Genomic DNA, 20,552 nt, shown 5'->3' on the forward strand with positions numbered 1-20,552 from the left:
GGTGGTTTTGGTGTTCCTTTATTTTTAAGCCGAAATATTTTGTGTTGAGACTGTTTTATTTCGTCACTAGAGATGAATTTCCTTCTTGATTAAAAATGCATACACCCGGAATTCCAAGGCAAGAGGAGTGCAAACCCCAGAGTATTGTCTGCCTGCCTGGTGTCTTTAATGAAGGGCTGGGATAGTGGCAGATATGGTGTGTGGGAATGAATGTATTTGGATGGATATTTTCCACCTTCTCCGGTGGTGGTGGCCCCAGCAGATGATGTCACCCCGCAGCCCATTGGCTGCGCAGCTCCCGGTGCGGGGAGCAGAGCAAGATGCCGGCACCACGCTCGGTGCTGGATCCAGGCTGCTCACGGGCAGCTGCTGATGGAACCTATGGTCAGCATTGAGAATTGGCTGCGTGCGGCCATGTGAGGTGCTGGGTCTGTCCTAGGGCGAGGGATCGAAGAGCTGTCGGAGGAATGAGGCGGCTGATCTGCAAGAGGATCTGTGATTGTGAGTTGAAAAATCAGGGTGGAAGGAAGGAGACAGGGAGTGCTGGTTAGAGACATTGTGGGAGGGTGTGTGGCAGAACATGCATGAGTGAGAGGAGAAAAGGGAGAAGCATTTGTCTATGGTAGGATGGAATGATGAAAATGATTTTAAGGGCTTTTCTTTTGGGAAAATACTCAGAAATAGGCAAAAATACTCCATCTGTGCAAGGACATTTTCCCTTTGTGGGCATGAATGTGTAGGATTCATTTTTATTCTCAGGTTTACAGTGGTTAATTATGGAGGTAAAATAGTATTATAACCTTATATTATAAGAACTGAAGATGTAGAAAATGTTTATTTCTCATTGTCATTTTGCTCCTAGGTCAGAGACGGAGGACAGAGTGATAAATATTTGGTTTTATTTACGCATTTTGTGAATGTCTGTGAAATGTGAAGCAAAACACTTGGTTAGGAAATAAGTATGCATCCATTCTAATAGCTGTATTTTTATTTCATGTATCCTTTTCTAGACAAAAGCTTTGATGATGAAGAGTCAGTGGATGGAAATAGGCCATCATCAGCTGCTTCAGCCTTCAAGGTTCCAGCACTTAAAAAGCCAGGAAATCCTTCGAATAGTGCACGGAAGCCGGGATCAGCTGGTGGGCCTAAGGTTGGAGGTAATGTAAAGCTATTCAGATTGTAATCGGTGTTCCCAGAAACCTTGCCAGAGCAGGGGCAACCCAGAGAACTTTGGAAGGTGATGTTTAATTCATGACTGCAGTATTTTTGCAGGGCTGAGAACAGTAAGGGACTTTGTTTTACACGATTATTCTTACATAAAGGTGTGTGCATGTCTGTGGGAATGTACATTTAGCTTATAAAGGCCTCTCATGTTATAAATGCATCTGGAGATAGCAGTTGTGCTAGTGAAATGAATATAAGGGTATCTCTGATAGAGTCCTCACCTCACTTGCTGTATATACAGGTATACTGTGAGATTCTGTCTGTGTAGATGAGATTTCTGCTGTGGGTCTGCACTGCTGCACGTGGCTGGAAGGGACTAGCCATCAGTCATACACCTCAGCAGAGGTGCATGTTACACCTGGATGTTCTCATTATCCCTTAACCTGTTGTGAAATTGGTTATGAAAGATAAAAAAGGGGGGTGTCAAAACCTGTGCCAGGTGTTTCTGGGTTGTTTTTTTTTCCATGGTGGACTTGAAACAGGATGCTGCTGCTGCTGCTTACTAATTACAGTCTTTGAACATGGAAATCTGCAGTTTTTTAGGGCGGGGGTAACCTAACAAAAGCAAGGGTTCACTGCTAAAGAACTGACAGCTTTCTGGGTGGTTCATGTACTAATTCAGAAAAATACATGATTAAGTGGAAATGTACCAGGCTTCAGGTGGCTTTTTTATGAACAGGTGATTCAGTAAAGGGTTTCTCTAATAGGAGTGATTTGTTGGCATGGTTTTATTCATGTAACATTCCGTTATGTGAACTGCAAAGCTAAATTTGAAAGGAGGTACACATGCCGAATGAGGTGCCTTGATCATTTTCATATTACTAAGATGTACCTAATGTTCTGACAGTTTATTGTTCTTCTAATGGGATCTTGAGAATTCGTAATGAATTGAAAAGATTCCCATAGGGTGGGATCAACACTGCCATAGTATAACTCCAAATTGATAGTGGTGTGAATCAGGAAGTACCACCTAAAAGACTTCCTAAAGGAGAGGGTCTCTTGAAATTGACTCTTAGTATTCTTTATTATTACACAAAGAACTACTACTGCTACTAATAATAATACCATCTCCTTTAACCTGAAGCATGATGGGTTTTGCATCAAAGACCCGCTACATGTAGTAGTAGAACTGAATGCTCAGGATTTCTGTTTCTTTCAGTATGTGCCTGTTTTAATAATATTTTATTAAATATAGATGATTTTTACTGTAAAATTATTTTTACGTGGAGATTTTGACTTTACATGCTCTGCAGTAAAAACATGGAGATAGGAAAGCAGCAAAAGGGAAATAAGAACAGAATAATCATTCAACTGATTTCGCAGTTAATCTAAAAATTCAGTAGTAAAGGTCATTAACTCCCCCAAACTATTACATTGGTTTTCCTTCCTTTCCTATATTGCCAATCTTCAAAAAAATTAAAATGAAAAAAATACATGGAAAAAGGACAAAATGTGAGCAGAGCCCTTTGGTCACTCCTTGCTTTGTACCATCTCCTTTCAAGTCTGGAAATTCCTGAGGAGTGTTCACCTGTGTTATCCGTTTCCCTTCTTTTTGTGTTCTGTCAGTATGTCTCTAGTCAGAATTTGGCCTGTATAATGTTGATGAAATTGTTCTTTGCATGTTTGTGTGTGTGGTTCTGCAGGCTGCTCAGGTGCTTGACCATGGGAGTTTTTGCCTTAATACTTTGTAGGAAAGATGTTATGCTTTGTATTCTTCACCAAATGGCTGGAAAGTGGAAGTTTGCCTTCCAGTCTTCAGTTGTTCACAACTACCTCTTGCTGTATACCGAGAGGAAACTTTTACAGATCTGTTTATCTGCTTTTGCACAGATTTCTTTTATTACATGTACTGTATACTTCCTAGGATTACTTCTTTGGTGGTTTTTTTCCCATCAAGTTTTCCTTGAGTTGGCCCTCCATCTTTTTAGCATTTTCCGTATGTCACCATTGATCAGCAAGGCCTTACCACTGTTTTCATTTTTAGCAGCTAGTATTTGTCTTCATTTTAATTCTGCTCCTCATTATTTTTATCTTTCAGTGTTTGCCTCCATCTGTTTTTTTTCCTGAGGTTACCAGTGCTTAAACTAGTTCTGTCTAGTAACAAGCTTGCGGGCAGATAGAAATTGTAAATGCACTAAGAGAACATTACCTTTCTACAGTATTTACAAATCCCGCATCTCCTAGCATATTAAAGACCATTAGGGTAGATAACAAATGTATTTTATATTCAGTCAAGTTATAGACTCTTCCAGAATTGAGGAGTTTCCCATATGTTACTCATATGAGCAGTGATACTAGGTCAGACAAGATGTCTATATAATCCACTGTCCTGTCCTACAGTAGTCAGAAATATGGCTACTAGAGACATGTATGTGCACAGGATGAGTGTCTAGAAGCACACTGTCATTGCAGGACAAAATGCTGGGTTTAGGGAGCTTTATTCCTCAAGAGAATGATGATCTTTGAAGAGTCCAGCTAGGGCATCTTGTTCTGCTTATCTTGAGACTTCATGGATCTCTTTGGCTACAATCATGACACAAGTTTGTATTAACTTTCTGTTGTATGTTTTATGAGAACCTCTGTAAGGCTGGAACACTATTCTTAGCGTTGTAATTTGGAAAAAGATGTGCTTTCTACTTTTTGCTGCTGTTTTCAGTAGCAAGATACCACATCTTGTGTTTTTACCCACAGTTCATTGCCCTTTTAAAATCCATAGTGTACTTGCCTTATTAAACTTGTTTACTGTTCAACACCAGTAACATGGCTCCACTTTCCAAAACAACCTGTATTGCTTTAGGATGAGTCAGCCAGTAACAAACCAGCAAAGGGGATGTTGTTCATTTAAATATCAGGATAACTGCTCTTCAAAAAGTTGGGGTTGTTTTCCTATCAAAAAACAATGATGCAAAAAGCTTTTTTTTTTTTTATTCCCAACATAAAAATGGTGATGCTGCCTTCGTAAACTATTCCAAGGATCTGGTCCTCAATGTGCCAGGTCAAGGTTTGATGGTGGCATTGTTTGAAATAACCCTCAATTTTAGAATGGTCTTCATTCTTAAAGCTAAAAAAACTCCCTAAAATTTGATGTTTGTTGAAAAGATACCAAAAAAATCTCCTATTAGGTGGATATCAGGTAACTGGAAAACTTCAGTCCGTGTAAGAATTATTTTATGCTTCATCTTGGTACACAAGTCCTGTATTTGGCCCTGACTAATGTGGCACACCTCAAGGACTATTGAGATGTGCTATCCTAGAGGTTGAACACACCACACCACCTTCTTCCTTGTCAGCTTAGCTGATGCCTTATCTCTTCTTGTCCCTCCCTGCTCCTGTTCTTTCCTGCAGTGAGTAATTGTGTGAAGAGCTCTGCTCGCAGACAGCACACTCACTTGCAGAGCAGAATCTTCTGTTCATGTGCAGCATCTCTGGCATGGAGGGGGAATGTTTTAATGAAGTGGGTGTGATATACAGGTGGGATCTCTAGGGAATCTCTAACCCTGTCTGCCACGTTTCCAGTGTAGGCAGATAAAGTGAGGAACAGAAGGTATTAGAAAGGCATTTGAAGGTATTCTGCTATTTTGTTCAGGTTTTCAGCTGTTTCAGCTTGAATGGCTTTGAGTGCCTCAGGGACAAAGACTTTGGTGGTGGAGGAGCAGAATGAATGTCAGTCACTGGGGCTGACATGACAGAGTTCATCTGTCAGTTTTCTTAAAGTGGGCTCTCTATCAAAGGCTTTTCTACTCTGCAGGTCACTTGGTTATAACTTGAATTGCTTCTAAGCTGGCTTAGAATAACACGAAGGCTTTGTCAGTGATGGTTCTGCCAAAAAAATAAAAGGCTTGTTTGGGTTTAGTGTTACATCTGCTGACTTAAAAATATACTCTATTTCTGAAACTTGCTTCAAAAAAATCCCGTACCTTGTGTTGGACCAACTGGGTAGGCTTGCTGATCCTAACTGTCTGCCCAGTGTGTTTTGTCAAAGGCAGTTCAGCTTCAGTCAAAAGCGTTGTGGCTTGAGCTAATATGTTGTGAACTGCAGTGGCTGAAGAGCCCAGTGCATGTTCCTTCTGCTGTCCCTCTCACCCCTCCTCTCGCCCCTGTGTGCATGTAATAACTGCCATCAGGCAGATGTGGTGAGCAGTCCCATCAGGTAACCTCCCAGTGGTTTCCTGTGTTTTGTGTGCAAGGTCTGGTAGGCAAGGTGTGTGCTTGCACAAGGGACATACAGACAAGTTTATAACAACACACTGGTCTTTGAGGATTGCAGATTATCTGTTTACAGATGCAGTCATTGTTTCCTCAGAAAATGGACCCAAGGCAGGTGGAATTCAGTGGATGGAAACTTGTCAGAGCTAGGATCACTAACACTTCTCATGGTTTGGTTTTTCTGTAATGTTTGTTGGCAGAACTGTGGCACTTAGCAGCATGATCTGTTTCTTAACTTGTAGAGCAAGGCCAGTAAATTAAACTAAAGGTTAAGCCAGCACAATTACACAGGGAATAGGAGCAGGAAGCTTGTTTGTTGAAACTTCTTGGCCAGTTCATTTTATTCTCATCTTAGCCACTCCCCACTGTAATTCACTATCGAGATGCACTAGTGCTAGATTGAGGACGGTCAGTGGGAGTGAGCAGGGGCTGCCAGTTAATCTGTTATACAAAAAACTGAGCAAGTGCTTGAGCTTATCCTACCCACTTACCCTGCGTGGAGCTGAAGCTGCTGACAGTTCCTCATGTACAGCTCAGTGTTTGTTATTCCACAAAGTCAAAAGGGTAACAGTACTTCTTAAATCCAGAATGATCTGCCTCTTCTCCTTCAGTCTCTGAGATATGAGAAGTGAAGCTTTGGAATTAGTTGAGATGTAGGTGATGGTGGTGGGGTTTGTTTCAGAAGAAAATGCTGATCCCCATCATTTTACTCTAGATGTGTTGCTCAGTAAGATACTGTTGCTGTGTGCAATTCTGTTTCTGAGGGATAAAAGACACTTGTGTGGCAATACCCTGTTCAAAGTTCACTAACATTTGGTTTGTGATGCATGTTGTATCAGGAACCAGCTACAAATATCTTAGGGAAGTGCCTTTGAGAAAAGGGTTCGAAAACAAAGAGTGAAACAAAGTTTTAGAGTTTGTGTTACTCCTAAGTTTCTGTAGCAGGGTTGAAATCCCCCTTTTTTAACAGGGAAGTTGTCAAAAGACCCATAGAAGTAGGAGGAAGAATTGGACTAGTAGAGACATGCTACCAAATACCTACCAAGCATTTTAAGACCAGGGCTTTTATGCTTTATAAAACAGTTAAACAAGCTTTGATTAAACATTTCTTGGTTTCGAAACAAAAATACCAGTCCAGTATGACTTTCATGACATCCTGCTTCTCCCATACAGCATTGTCCTGGTGTTTTGTTATCCCATGATGTACAGCTTTGCAGGGAGAGAACATCAAGGTGGTGCAGGAAGTGAAGCAATCAAAAGTTGTTGTGATATGATGGGAAGATTTCAAATGTTTCAGTTAGAGAGGAAGAGCTCTGCCACAGGAATTAATTCCTGGGTCAGAAAACTGATAGTGCAAAAGTCTATGTGATTTCTTTGCTTGCATACAGTACCCTCTTGGCGTTGAGCTCTTCACAATGCTGAACTGAAAGCCTTATGACTGGAAACCATTCAGTCATTCAGAAAGACTCCTGGAGCCTCACAACATGTTAGAAATCCTTAAATTTAACTTATGAAGATGTGGTCTCTATCAGTAGTCTGCAGGGAGTCTCCATCCCCAGAGTCACTGAACTTGAGTTAAAACCAAACCAACAACACAACAGCAAAAAACAACGAACCCCAAACACAAACCCGCTCTAAAACTCAGAGCTGCTTTAGCTGGTATTTTACTCCCATATCAAGTCTGTTTGTTATGTTCAGTGGATTCTCACCAGCTTCCTGAAGTGGAACTTGGACTTACAGGTCTCTTTGTGATCCTGTCTAACCAGAGTGCGTGAAGGGCAAGAAAAGTAAAGGTTGGGATGAAAACTAACAGATAATGCAGATAAATGCCTTGTGTGGATTATTCTCCTTCTTCAGATGCTTTTCTCTTCTGGGTCTCAGCCGCGGGAGGCCCAGCAAGTTCAGTGAGCTGTGTCCACAGGTAGAGTAATGTGAATTGCATTCATTTAAGAAGCCAGTTGATGAGGCTCCGGATTTTAGTTATCTGCTGAGCACTTAAAGATGTTAAATGCAGCAGGGTCACAGCCTTCTAGAATTGTTTACAGTGTTCTTGCCATTAGGATTGCAGTAGCTGAACTCGTCTGTACTTGGACAAAGGATTATGTGCTCTGTGGGTAAGGTTAAGACCATGCAGCATTCACTGTAAAGCATTAACACTCAAGACGGCTACCTCTAAGAAATTTGTAATCATGGCTTGTTCTGAGAATGTAATAGGCAACAAAAGAGCTCCTCAGAATGTGTGTGCTCTGTCAGATACATCAGGTTTGAGTCTGTAGGCAGTACTGTCTGAAATGGGAATTCCATACAGCTCTGCTGTTGCTTTTGTGAAGGGAAGTCAAGCCTGACAGAAGCATGAGAAGTTCTTCTGGAGGCATCTGCATGTGTGTGACTGTTGATATGTCTTGTTAGTGTAATAAAAGTCTTTCTCCTGAACTGGGAAGCAGCAGCTTGAGTTCTGTCATTTCTTGGTTACTCTCTACAGAAAAAATGACTTTGCAAACAGAACTGGTAAACACACCTATGAAGAGAGTGGGAACTAAAGGAAAAGGTTGGACAATATGCTTTCTCCTGCAGTACTTTTGACTTTTGACTTGTATTCAGTTTAAAGAGAAGACACTTCACACTTTATTTTGGTGTGTATATGGGATCATGCAGCTGAGGAGGAGAAAGATCAGTGAAATAGCAGTGGGTGTTCTTTTAGAGATAACTGAAAAGTTGTGAACTGCCAAAACCCCACCACATAACCTTGTATTATTACCAGGCAAAGAGGCAATAAGGGTATTACTTTCAAAGAAAAGTGGTCTGTAGAAGTGAACTAGTTGTTGAACTGGGGAAGGTGGGAAGTGCTGCGTGCCTGGGCTGTGTCAGGTGGGATTTAAGTAGGAGTCTGTTGTTTCTCTTTCTCTCTTTAGAGTAATAAATCCTTAGATGCAGGATCTATTCTTATACCTCAGGATGCATTATTGGGTGATGCTAAGGTGCTAGAAAACGTAGTCAATGCTTTGTTTTTGTTTTTCAAAGTAATACCTTGAAGCAGGCTAAAGAAAAACCTTATTGGAAAAGGCAACTTCATCTCCTTTTAATCTTTATAGTGTACAGGAGTGCACTATGAATACCTGAAATCCAAGCATTTTCTGTGTTTGTATGTTTATGGCCTGTATGTGTCAATTTTGTAATACTTTATTTCTGTAAGTTATCCCCTTGCAGAAAATTGTTAAGCAATGGATGGGAATGAAGAGTTTCCCTGCTGTAAGAGTGGTGTTTTGTGTATTTATATAACTGAATAATAATAATACAGGACCTGTATAAACTGTTATTTGCAGCTTTGAGGGCTTTTTGCCTTTCATGTTACAGGGTCACTTTGGTCTTCATATGTTATCAGCTTGCAGAAAAACACATAGTATGAGCTTCGTAGAGGTTTACTACGTTGTGACTAACACAGTGGGTTAGCTTTGACTAAACTATTTTGGTAAGAACAGAAATCTTTATTAACGTGTGTGTATGATTTTAAACATTTTTTAAAAAGAAGTTCTTTGACCATATGAGAACTGTTTTATCCTTTAAAAATGAGGTTTTCTGGTAACCTTTTGGCTACTTAAGCTTTCTTTTCCATTTACTTTCCCTGAGTATGTACTGCATGTTGGAGTTTTTTGGAGGGACATACGAGGTTACGAGTTGAACATCCAGGCATCTCTTTGTACCACCTAGTTTAGTATGGTACCCTTGTGCCAGATGATTTCTTCTCAAGATTTCTGTCTGTAAAATTATGTTCTGACCTGGGCATCTTCCCCTTTAGGAGCTGTACAAGTCTGTGTGGCAAAGGGTGTTTTCTGGATACAAACCCCATCTTTCCCTCCTCCTTTTCTTGGCTGGTCAGATACTCATTCACCTTGTGGAAGGACTTGTTCCCGCTACTGTCTGGATGGAGAAGAAATAGGTGGTTATTACACCTTCTTTCCCTTCTGGCTGCCATTGGCATTTATGGCAGATGGTGTTGGAGATACACATGTAGAAATGTTCTATGTAGAGCATCTCTTTGCAGCAACCTTGAGCTAAGGCTGTCAAAATCTGTTAGGTGTTCCTGTATCTTACTGCAGGCATCATGTCCAAATTTTGCTAGATACCACTTCAGTGGTTTTACACTAAGTAGCCTCAAAAGCATGTGAGAGATCTTACTGTGCAGAGAGGTGTTGAGATCTAAGAAGTTTGCCAGGAAATTTGTAGTAATAGTGGACTCTCATGTTCCAGACTGCCCAAGTGCGCAAACAGAACAGACACAATTCCATCCACTGTAAATAGGATGTCAGGGACTGTAAACTGTGAAATGGTTTTTAAGAGTGCAGCTGTCAAGAGTTTGATTTCTCAAGGATTCCTAGCTTTTTGGTTTAGGTGACCCCTCTGCCTTAAATGCTTATTCATCTAGTAGAATACATGCCTTCTCTGCCTAATGCCCCATTTCAGCTGTGCTCTGCGAGTTAGGGAGGACGTTCTGCCGTCTATCCTGTTGGCCTCACTCTGAAAGGATTGAGACAAGACCCTTGTTCCTGAGTGCACATTTGCTGTCAGAGGTTGTTATCTTTTTTCCCTTCTCGAGAAGGAAGTGTTCTACTGGTCTGGTTACCTCCATGCAGTTAACCTGTCTTGTTGTATTAGCTGCCTGATTTGATAACTGAAGATACTTAAGGATTGTGCCAAGCTTCACTTTGTACTTGGAGTTCTTGACTTCTAGCACAGCCTGGGTCTTAGGATGATAGTCTTTGATTTGAAAGCAAACTTGAGTTCATTCCTTTAAAGAAACATCTCTCTTGGTAACCAAAGTGAAATCCAGACACTGTTTTCTATTTATTTTCTTTTTAGGGTTACCTTAGTTCCTACGCAAGATTGTAATGAAATTTGGCAAGCATATGCCAGTGTGAAGCCAGCAGGTTACCTGTTAGTGTTCTTCCCTGATCTTTTTGCTTGGGATTTAGGACATCTTTGCTGGTAGGTGATAATAGTTCCATCACTTCCCTCACACAGAAGTAACTGCCCTATTACTTGCACAGGTGTCATGGAAGCTTTTGGAGAGAAAACATTTCTGGTAGGACAGAGTTTTAATTGTGTGTTTGGGCTGTTCTGGGGAGCTTCCTGCAGGTGATGCAATGCTGAAATCCCACTGGGGAGCACCCATGGGGATGAGTGCTCTGAGAAGAAGAATGCTCATCAGTGGAGTTCAGGTTCTTCTCCAACACAAATTCCGTTCACCACATCCTTGCTTGCTTTGTTGAAGTTCTTGGAACTTTGAGACTGAGAAATGCACCTCACTCTTACTACTTGCTCCCGGGTGAGCTGGGGAGCAGTAGGCAAAGGGATCATGTAGGGCACACAAGAAAAGTGCCATCACAGATGAAACAGAACTTTCTTCTGTCCTCTCCTAACCAGCACTGACTCTTGCTTCAGGATCCCTTCAGCACCCTAATGAGGCCTTCTTGATGCAAACCAAGAACTAGGACATGACTTTAATATGGGTAGGGGCTGAGCGTGAAGCTGGACAGGGAGGTGTTTCTGCAGCTGTTTTGACTGCAGACACAGCCCAGGTTTACCTGGAGCAGTGGGAAAGCTTAGAGGATAAGTGTGGGGTTGAACTGTGCAGACTGGGACCCACAGTTCACCTGCTTTTGTGTAGGAGCTTCTGTTTGAGTGTGACACCCTTCTTGTTGATTACCCAAGGGAGGAGAGGGGGAATCAAACAGTGAGTGCGGGCAGGAGGCAGGGAAGACACGGGCTCCTCGGAGCCTCTTAGGAGGCATCAGTCTCTTTCTGACTCCAATAGGAAGCAAGAGAAATGAAGCTGGAATTTGGTAGAGGGAAGGGATGTAAGAATGGTTCCTGCCTGTGTCACCCAAGCCAGGAAAAAGCAGGAAAGCATGGGGATCATTTGTCTTTTGGAAGTAAGCATTTGGAGATAGGAACCAGGCAACAGAGCTGGTGCAGGGCCTGGAGCACAAGTATGATGAGGAACAGCTGAGGGACCTGGGGTGGTTTAGTCTGGAGATGAGAAGGCTCGGGGGGATCTTATTGCTCTCTACAGCTGCCCGACAGGAGGATGGAGCCAGGAGGGGGCTGGTCTCTGCTCCCAAGAAGCAAGGGATGGGACAAGAGGAAACAGCCTCAAGCTGCACCAGGGCAGGTTTAGATGGAGCTGAGGAACAATTCCTTCCCCAGAGGGTGCTCAGGCATTGGAACAGGCTGCCCAGAGCAGGACTGGAGTCACCGTCCCTGCAAGTGTTTACACATCATGTAGATGAGGCCCTCAGTGCCATGAGTTAGTGGTGGCCTTGGCAGTGCTGAGGAACGGTTGGACTGGATGAGCTTGAAGCCCTTTTCCAACCTGATTGATTCTGTGGTTCTAAAAATAATAAAATGAAGCCATTAACTTAGTCAGATTGGAAACTGCTCAGAACTGTTAATCTGAGGGGACAGTTTAATGTCTTCCTTATTCATGGTGAAATGAGAGTTCAAGGTCTTGCAGTTTTAGACATGGTGAATGTTCAGGGTTTTTCTAAGTTGTAGTAAATGTTTGAAAACAGGTATTGTGAAAGGTGCTTCTGTCAGTTTGAAAACCTCAGTGTACCCTGCATACTGTTTAACAGTGTTTTACATTATTTTAGGTTCCTCGAAAGAAGGAGGAGCTGGAGCTGTGGATGAGGATGATTTTATTAAGGCATTTACAGATGTTCCTACTGTACAGGTAAATAAAGAGGCTGTGTATACTCATGTTTCTTTGGAGAAATATGCTATTTGTTAGCCTACTTTCAAACTTCTGTAGTTTTACAGTCTTCTAAGCAAGTGTTACTACTCCTTCTGCATTTACAGTCTCTATGGGAAGCTCTTTATTATGGGAACCTCCAGTTAGTTACAAAACCCACCTTTTTTTTGTTACTGTCCTACTAATTACCACATTGTGTTTCAGCTAAAATACATTATTGCTTTTCTTAATCTTACCCAGGGGATACTACAAATAATTCTATGTTTGATTTTTAATAAGAAAAATATTTCCATGAAGTTAGAAGTATTTAGGACTGCAATTTTAAGGCATAATCAAGTAATAATAGTATAGGCAAATAATTTGCAAAGCAAGAATTGTATTTTCAGATGTGCCTGAATTGGAATGACATGCATCTCGCATATGTGTCCTCATCTGTAGCAGTACTTCAAAACGAGGAATGTAGTGCCTTATTTAAATACTAATGAACCTGTTGGATTCCAAGTTCTTAGTTGGAAGATCAGACTTTCATTTCTGTTCTTGAAGTGTGGGAATTGTACATATTTGGTACTTTCACACGGTTGAGTCATTTAACTTGCTTGTATCTTCCTCGACCTAGTTTGAATAAATTTTTCTTGAGTGGCAGAGGTGTGGAAGACAAACGAAAACTCAGTCAGCCATAGCTCCCAAGCGCCAGAAGGATTCTGTATGACTCCTTCTTGATACTTACTCTTGTTCCATTTTTATTTCCTAAGATGATAGCGTAGTTGTTTGCTAGATCTCCTTCTGCAGGCAGAAATGCTTTCTGCTTTTATGAAGGGACACTCTTAACTCCATGATCCCTGTCACATCAAGAACTTTGTTTTACACTGTGAGAACTTTGTTTCTTTGCCTCTCCAAAATCCGGAATTCTTTAGAGGACAAAACCATGGAGGTCTTAATATTATATATCCCCATTATGTTGAACAAAGCCATATTCCCCTGCGCAGAAAATGTGCTGCTTGTAGTTCAGTGCCATAGTATTTGCAGTCCCAAGCAGACTTCTCTAGTCACTGCAGCTGGTTTATAGCATTGCAAGAACAAAAGTGGGGTAACTGTATGTTGTTGACCAGCATATGTGATTTTTCTGACTGCTAGACGACCTAAGAAGGTAGCTCATCCCTAAACTGTGAGAGGTGGAGTTTAAGACACACTTGTCTTTAGTAACCTCCTTCTAGTTGAGGTGAGGAGGCAGGAGATAAATGTATAACTGGCCCTAAAATAGCTCACTTATTTCATGGATGAGAACGTAAGAAAGATCTGCTGACTAGCAGGTCTTGGGAATAATGATTTCTTGCTGTCCAACTTCTTGCTTCTAGTTGTGGAAAATTAGGCTGTATTTGGAATAACTCTTGTAGTAATTTCAAGTTGCCCGGGAAAATAAGGTACTTTGTGGAAAATATGTGTTCACCGTAAGTTTAGACCAGAATAAAGATGTTCCTAAATCTTATTACAGTAAAAGATGCGTACATGCATTCAGAACAATGTGTTCAAGAGAGCAGTGGCAAAGCTTCTCAGGAATTCACGCAAAGCAACGTATCCTAATCTCTTGCTTTCCCTACATTGTCTGTGCTCTTGCATATAGAAATATTGTGTCTTGGACCTAAATAAGTCATGTGGGAGCATGAGGCATGGCTATTTACTTGTCATGCTGGACTGAAGCTTACACTCTGAAAGGGTATGAGTTTCCTTGAAGTCCTGAATCATGGCCAGCTCCATGTGGATGTCTTGGCTGTGTCTCACATGGCCCCAGATGCCTGTGTATGGGCAACTGTGTTTTGCCCAATGGATTTCTATAAACAATTTTTCATCCAAAATATTGGAAATCTTTAGCTGAAAGTATGCTTTAGAAAAAACTCTGGGCAGATCAAGCTTCTGATCAGTATTTGCTTCATACCCACTTTGACTTGTTCTCAATCTGGGGTGAGGGAACTTTAAATTTTGCATCTACAGTAAAAGCAGAAAAGAGAACAGAAGGGAAATCAGTTTATTTCTGATAATTTGTTAATAACAAATCGTCTTGACTTTTTTACTTTTTTCTTTAGAAATCCCCTGTTGTACATGTATAGTTATCAATAAATGTGTTAAATCCTCTATTACCAGATAGTGACTGATGCATGGTTGGGTGGGTCAGGCTTCAGTTTTGCTGGAGTTATTATGTGGTGAGAACTCTGGAGGCTGCTCCTTACCTTTACATACTGACTGCATAACTTAATAAACAATAGGCTTGGAGTAGTAATACACATGGAAACTGTTGAAGGTTTTAATACATGTTTTCAGATGAGTTTTTATTTTGGTGTTAAGTGGCCAGCCCACTTAGAGCCTCACAGAGCCATGCACTCTTGGAATGCAGGTGAAACTCCCTGCCCCAGAAGAGTTGCATCAGGTTAAAAGCTGTTGGTTGAGTTTCATTATGAGAACTCTTGAGGAAAATGTAGATTCTTCAGCTTTTAATGACTATTCACTGCTCAGTGCTCTTTAAAAGCCTATTTATGCCTCTTAGGCAGTTCTCTGGAACTTTGGGGGCAAGATTCTCATAATTACTATTGTATTTTCAGTCTTCTCAACTTCCTTTCCTTCAGGTTAGCTGGATATTGACAGTCTCTCATTTTTCTGTTTAATGCTTCAGATCTATTCTAGTCGAGAACTTGAAGAAACATTGAACAAAATCAGGGAAATTCTCTCGGATGACAAGCATGATTGGGATCAGCGAACTAATGCGGTAAACTTGGGCAGTTTCAGGTCTGGGTGTATTTCAGAAAGGAGAGGCAGCTGGGTGTTTTGAACTGCTTTTCTTGAAGCAAGAGTAATTGAAGATAATTGATGGAATTTTCCTTTTCAAACCTTGCATCTTGTATACAAAATGAGTTTGAGTGAGGATTTTTAAAAGGCCAAAATACATTTTTGCTGACATTTAAGTGGAAGCTTTTCTACAAGCCATCATTTCATACACGTTTCAGCTGACATTATGGAATCATAGAAAGGTTAGGGTTAGAAAAGACCTTAAGATCCTAATTCCAAGCCCCCTGCCTTGGACAGGGACACCTCCCACTGGGCACTGTTGCCCAAGGCCCTGTCCAGCCTGGCCTTGAACAATGCCAGGGATGGGGCAGCTACAACTTCCTTGGGCTTTTTGTTTTTATGCAAACCAGCCTATTCTGCAGGTGAACTGCTAGCAGTAGTACCTCTGTAGTGTGGCTCTAATAAGTTGCACTTGCAGGATTAAAATGGGTGTGTGTGTAGCATTTATATTTCTTATCAGGTTTATGGCATCTTTAGTGTTCGGAAGCAGATATTTGAACAGCGTTTATGTGTTGGTATATTTGTAGACTGGGATATGAGACCTTTTAGCTCTAGAGTTTAAGTAATAGAATGTTTTTACATAGCAGAGTTACTGCTATGTATTGCTTGAGTTTGAGTTTTGAAAGCATTTGCTTGCAATGAAGTTGTTGCTTTTTTATTTCGCAGTGCATATTGGTGGTGTCCTAAATGAAATGCCTTACATTTTTCTAGCTGAAGAAAGTTCGGTCGTTGCTTGTTGCTGGAGCTGCGCAGTATGATGGATTTTTCCAGCATTTACGTTTGTTGGATGGTGCTTTTAAGCTGTCGGCCAAGGACCTGAGATCCCAGGTGGTTAGAGAAGCCTGCATTACTGTAGCGTAAGTACTCCTTGTGTGCGCTTGCGTACGGTGCTGCATTGAATGATTAATTTGACTTAAGATGCCTTAGCAGTGCTGCAGGAAAGAGTATCCTGTGGGGCTGCTGCACACTATGAATGAGAAAGAATCAAGTTGGCAGCTGAAGCTAGAGAGAAAAAGAAACATTTAAAGGGATTTGCTCTCTTAGGGCACATACATCGTTGATGACCCTGTAACAGATTGTATGTGCGGAGCAAGTTCCCATCGTTGCACTGTGTACTTAGCAGTACTTACAGCAGTTTCTGTTAACTTGCACTATAATACTAGAGGCTAGTCTTAGGAGCACTCATGCTTTGGTGATTGGCACAGGACTTCACTGTGACTACTTGTAGTAGCAAAATGAGTTGCCCTATGATGGTTTAAATATTGCATGTTTTGGTGAGGTGGTGTTGTTCATGTCCATGGTAATTTTAGAAGCCATGGCTTCACAGAAATAAGACCTTCACCCTTATCATCTTGGGCACTCACTGTATTCAATGACAGGGGTAAAAGCGCCATTGCTACCTTGGAGACCTGTTGGAACGTGCAGCTGTCCTTGCCAGGGAGATTGAGGTTTTGAGAAGATAAAGCTAACCTTTCCTAACGTGAAGTCAGGAGTAGTGTTAAAAAGTACTGTGGAAATGTTCTTATCCATGCTTAAAAGCCTGGAATTTTTCTTGATGCCTAAAACTTAGATATGTTTTGATGTTTCATTTGCTGCTGACTGCGAATTCTTTATATATATGTATATAGCGTCTGCATGGAAAAAGCATTTTCTGTCACCACTGGACAGTTAAATTACTCTGTGTTGTATATGTTTGTACAATTTGCCAAAATTGAAACCATAACCTTTAATAAACAAGGGAGTCAAATGTAATGGTTGGCTCATTATGATAAATTCAGTAGGTTTGCCTGCATTCAAAAGCAAAAAACTCAATAATTTTCATAAGATTTTTAGATCTGTGTATTCTCAAAGTGTGTTAAAAAAGCAGAAGTACTATGATATTTTATATGGACATGAGACTTTTAGCCTTTCAAATCATGGTATTTCTTTTTAGTTGTAAAATAAAGTTATTACTGTTCACCCTTTTAATGTGTCTGCTAAGTAGCAAAAATGTCCCACAAATCCTGCATTCCTAATGAGGAGAGGACTTGGGAATCAAGAAATTAAGTTCTGTTGTTCTGAAAGATAAATCTTTAAAATGTACAGTCAACTTTGTTATTTTAAGAGTGAGAAATTGGCTTTTGTTAACAAGTTTTATTTCTTTTTCCTAACTAGCCACCTTTCAACTGTTTTGGGAAACAAATTTGATCATGGGGCTGAAGCTATTGTGCCTACTCTTTTTAACCTGGTTCCCAACAGCGCCAAAGTGATGGCAACTTCTGGGTGTGCAGCCATTAGATTCATTATTCGGGTAGGTGCTCCTCTTTCACTTTGCTTACCGGGAGTATTCACATAGTGGCTCTTAACAGATAATAACATTTCTGAAATAAAGGATTATAAATCACTCTATAATGCAAAAGTAATTTTATGTCACAGACATATTATTTATCACACAGATGAATATTATTTATCATTGAAACCAGCTGGCAGTATTATCATAATAAAGATGGAGGAATAGGTATGGAAAGCAAGTCGTTTTCATGATTTGTCTGTAATAGGTTCATTGTAAAAAAGGCAAATGTATTTCAAAGGTAAGTGCTTCTAACTGCCTTTTTACAAGGCAAAGTTAAGCTAGTAATGAAGGAGCTAGTAAGGTTATTTTTTTCCTAACAGCAATAAAACTATTTATAAGAAAAAGCCAAACATAGTATTAAAACCAAATTGGAACCATGGAGTTAATGATAAAGTGTTGAAGAGGCTGGACATATGCAGATCAGTTCAGAAAGCCCAAGCTCATGGGAGAGAAGCCCAATAGAGGTTTAAGAACTTTATAAACTGAGTCCTTAAAGCATTAGCATATAGATGAAAGGAATACAGTATACTAGGTGGGTTTTATTGTCTGTTCCTTAAGCATCTGCTGCTGACTGATGTCTGAGACAAGATATTTAGCTAGATTTCTGGGACTTGTACTGATATTTTCAAATAGAAGTGAGATGTTGCCTGTAGTTTCTACATGAAAAGCTGTGGTGTTCTTAATGCTAGGCACTTACGGGTATTCACCACCATCTCATTCGTTGTTTTAATTGTTTAGGTTGTTGGAAGCCAAAGTGGTTTCATCGTGCACATCTTTTATTGCAATCCTCAGTATGTTGTGGAATCTGTACTTACTCAGTCTGCCCATGACTCGCAGAACGTGCTCTGAGACTTCTGCATTACGTTTGCATCAACACTTGGGCTAAGATCCATTGGTATTTTTGTCCCAGACTCTTAAAATATACAGTGAGGTGGCTGATGGCACAGAGTTGAGAGTGGAGGGAGGAATACACCTTACACAGAGTGACTGAAGTTGTAAGATAATAATACCATGTGTAGTTGTACTAGATGAGCTCAGGCATGTAAGAAACTAACCCTGTCTTGTTGTTTATGGGAACAAATCAGGCATCAGGGAAGCAGCATGAGATTAAAATTCACTGATGAAATTAAATCGGCTTCATTGGCTCAGGTCAATTGGAGACAAACCTGCACATTGGCTGTAGCTGTCCTGATTTTGTTTAAGCTTCTGTTACCCTTAGGTGTAATTTAACATTGGAGACATAAAAGGGAGAAATCCTGCCCATGGTGTTCAAATACCCAACCAATAAGTGAGTCTACAGAAAAGGAGGGAGATTGTGTTATACCAGGGATCTTGAAGAGCCCCATCATCTTTGTGCCTTTGTTGGATTTCTTCTTTCTTTTCCAGATAGCTCTTACTGTAAATCTGATTTCCCTTTCTTGACTCATAGTAAATCAGGAAACCAGTTTAAAAGGGGAAGGGGAGAGCGTATCATGATGAGATGGCATGGTGGCAGAAAAACACTTGGAGAGGGAGGAGGGATTCACATGAGGCCATTGAGCTGTCAAGTGCGTTGGAAGGAAGTATGTATCACGATAGCTTCAAAGGGTAGCAGATGAAATGTGCAGTCTGAAAGCTGAATGAAAGTAAGCCTGAGGCTTTTGCAAAACACTTTCTAGAAATTACAATGTCAATAGCTCCAAAGACTTGGAACATATAGGTTTCTCCATCTGTAAAAACATCTTATTCTTTCCCCTGATATGGCTTATTGTTCCCTTTCTGGCAGTCACATACCGCTTTTCAAATTAAAAACTATGTAAAACCCTAAAACCATGCGCAAAAGGATATCAGTACAAGCAAATGCAACTGTTGGGCTCTTCCAGATTTTTTTGATTAATTCTCTCCTACTTCTGAAGTTGGCAGGACTCTTGAGAGCTCATAATCGGCTCTGCTTGTTTGGTGATCTGGGTGTTTACATCCTGTGACAATAACCTAGGGAGAAAGTGTGATATATGAGATAGTAGGAATTGTTCAGCGCTGTACTTTCTAAGCAAGCTTTAATAGCCTACAGTTTCACAGTGTATTTGGGACTGGTTTAGAAATTATATATTTAATCAAGAAAGGACTAAAGAAATGAACTAAAACGGATTTGCTTGAACCATGTTACTCTTACTTAGAGTTAAAATGTTAGTACTTTGTGTCTACAGTTAATTAAGATAAGCTGAAGCGAGGCTGCTTTAATTCTGAATTCAACTATTGCATTTGGATTTCATGTAGTTTATCTTACTTGCTTCCCCTACAGTAGTTCAAGTTTTCTTTTCCCATGAGGATGTTTGGTGTTTCCACATCGTTTACACACATAAGCTTGCTTATATTACATGCGAATGCTTTCATTTTATTGACATGTTTTGCATTAAGAGGGGATGGTCTTTGTAGCACTAGTGGTATTGATCCCTAAAAGAATGCCCATAGTTTCAGATTGATTGATTTACTTTTTGCTTCACAGCTTATTTGTAAGATTGCTGTGTCTGTGGCTTTTTCTTCTGTGGCAAAACTAAAACAACATCAACTTACAGCCCCTTTGGGGAGACAGTTACATTTGAGCCTTCATGCATGACTTCTGACAGCTAAATACTGCATATGATAACGTGATTGTTGATGGCATTGGAAATACTTTTTGCTTGACCTTTTGGAAAAGAATAGGCTTAATCAATAGACGTGCTAGCAGAAGTCTCTTGTTACAGAAACTACATTTGGTTTCCGTAAGCATTTTCAATGACTGCAGTTTTTGTTATGTTGTTAATTTTGACTCGAATAGTACAGTACAAATTCAGGAATGCTTTTGTCATTAACTGCTTTGTCCTTTTTTTTTCTTAGCATACTCATGTGCCACGACTCATACCTTTAATAACAAGCAACTGTACCTCAAAATCGGTTGCAGTTAGAAGGTGAGTACATAATAAACAGCAAATCATTGAAGCTGTTGATTTCTAAATTTGATGATCATATGTTGGAAATGGAGAGATTTGAAGATTTGTGGCCACTACATCTGAATACACAAATCTGTGTTATACAGTAAGCTACAAAGAGTATTTCAGCAGAGTTAGATCAGAGGATGTTGAGGAATGGTCCTTTCTGCCGTACCGGGGGATATACACTGTATCCTTCTGCAGATTTCACTCTGATTTAAAATGTTCCTAACACTTCTTGGGAAAAGTACCTTCT

The 20,552-nt window shown here is 40.4% G+C and overlaps 1 protein-coding gene across 50 annotated transcripts in view; it reads left to right on the top strand.

Annotated features, from left to right (window-relative positions):
- CLASP2 (cytoplasmic linker associated protein 2) overlaps nucleotides 1-20,552 on the top strand; it is a 123,509-nt gene that overhangs the window by 46,954 nt on the left and 56,003 nt on the right. For 39 of the 50 annotated variants that reach the window (XM_061464381.1, XM_061464380.1, XM_061464382.1 and 36 more), the window contains 6 exons: nucleotides 1,011-1,157; nucleotides 12,081-12,160; nucleotides 14,844-14,936; nucleotides 15,728-15,873; nucleotides 17,171-17,306; nucleotides 20,205-20,275. In XM_061464381.1, the coding sequence (XP_061320365.1) occupies nucleotides 1,011-1,157; nucleotides 12,081-12,160; nucleotides 14,844-14,936; nucleotides 15,728-15,873; nucleotides 17,171-17,306; nucleotides 20,205-20,275 (673 nt within the window). Of the gene's footprint in view, nucleotides 1-294; nucleotides 502-1,010; nucleotides 1,158-12,080; nucleotides 12,161-14,843; nucleotides 14,937-15,727; nucleotides 15,874-17,170; nucleotides 17,307-20,204; nucleotides 20,276-20,552 lie in introns of those variants that run through there. The other 11 variants (XM_061464428.1, XM_061464423.1, XM_061464431.1 and 8 more) reach the window with 2 other exon arrangements.

Source organism: Pezoporus flaviventris, unplaced genomic scaffold (assembly GCF_033815535.1).
Source record: "Pezoporus flaviventris isolate CSIRO_AGI_PZ_B2104156 unplaced genomic scaffold, CSIRO_AGI_Pfla_v1 ptg000037l, whole genome shotgun sequence".
Classification (NCBI taxonomy): Eukaryota; Metazoa; Chordata; class Aves; order Psittaciformes; family Psittacidae; genus Pezoporus; species Pezoporus flaviventris.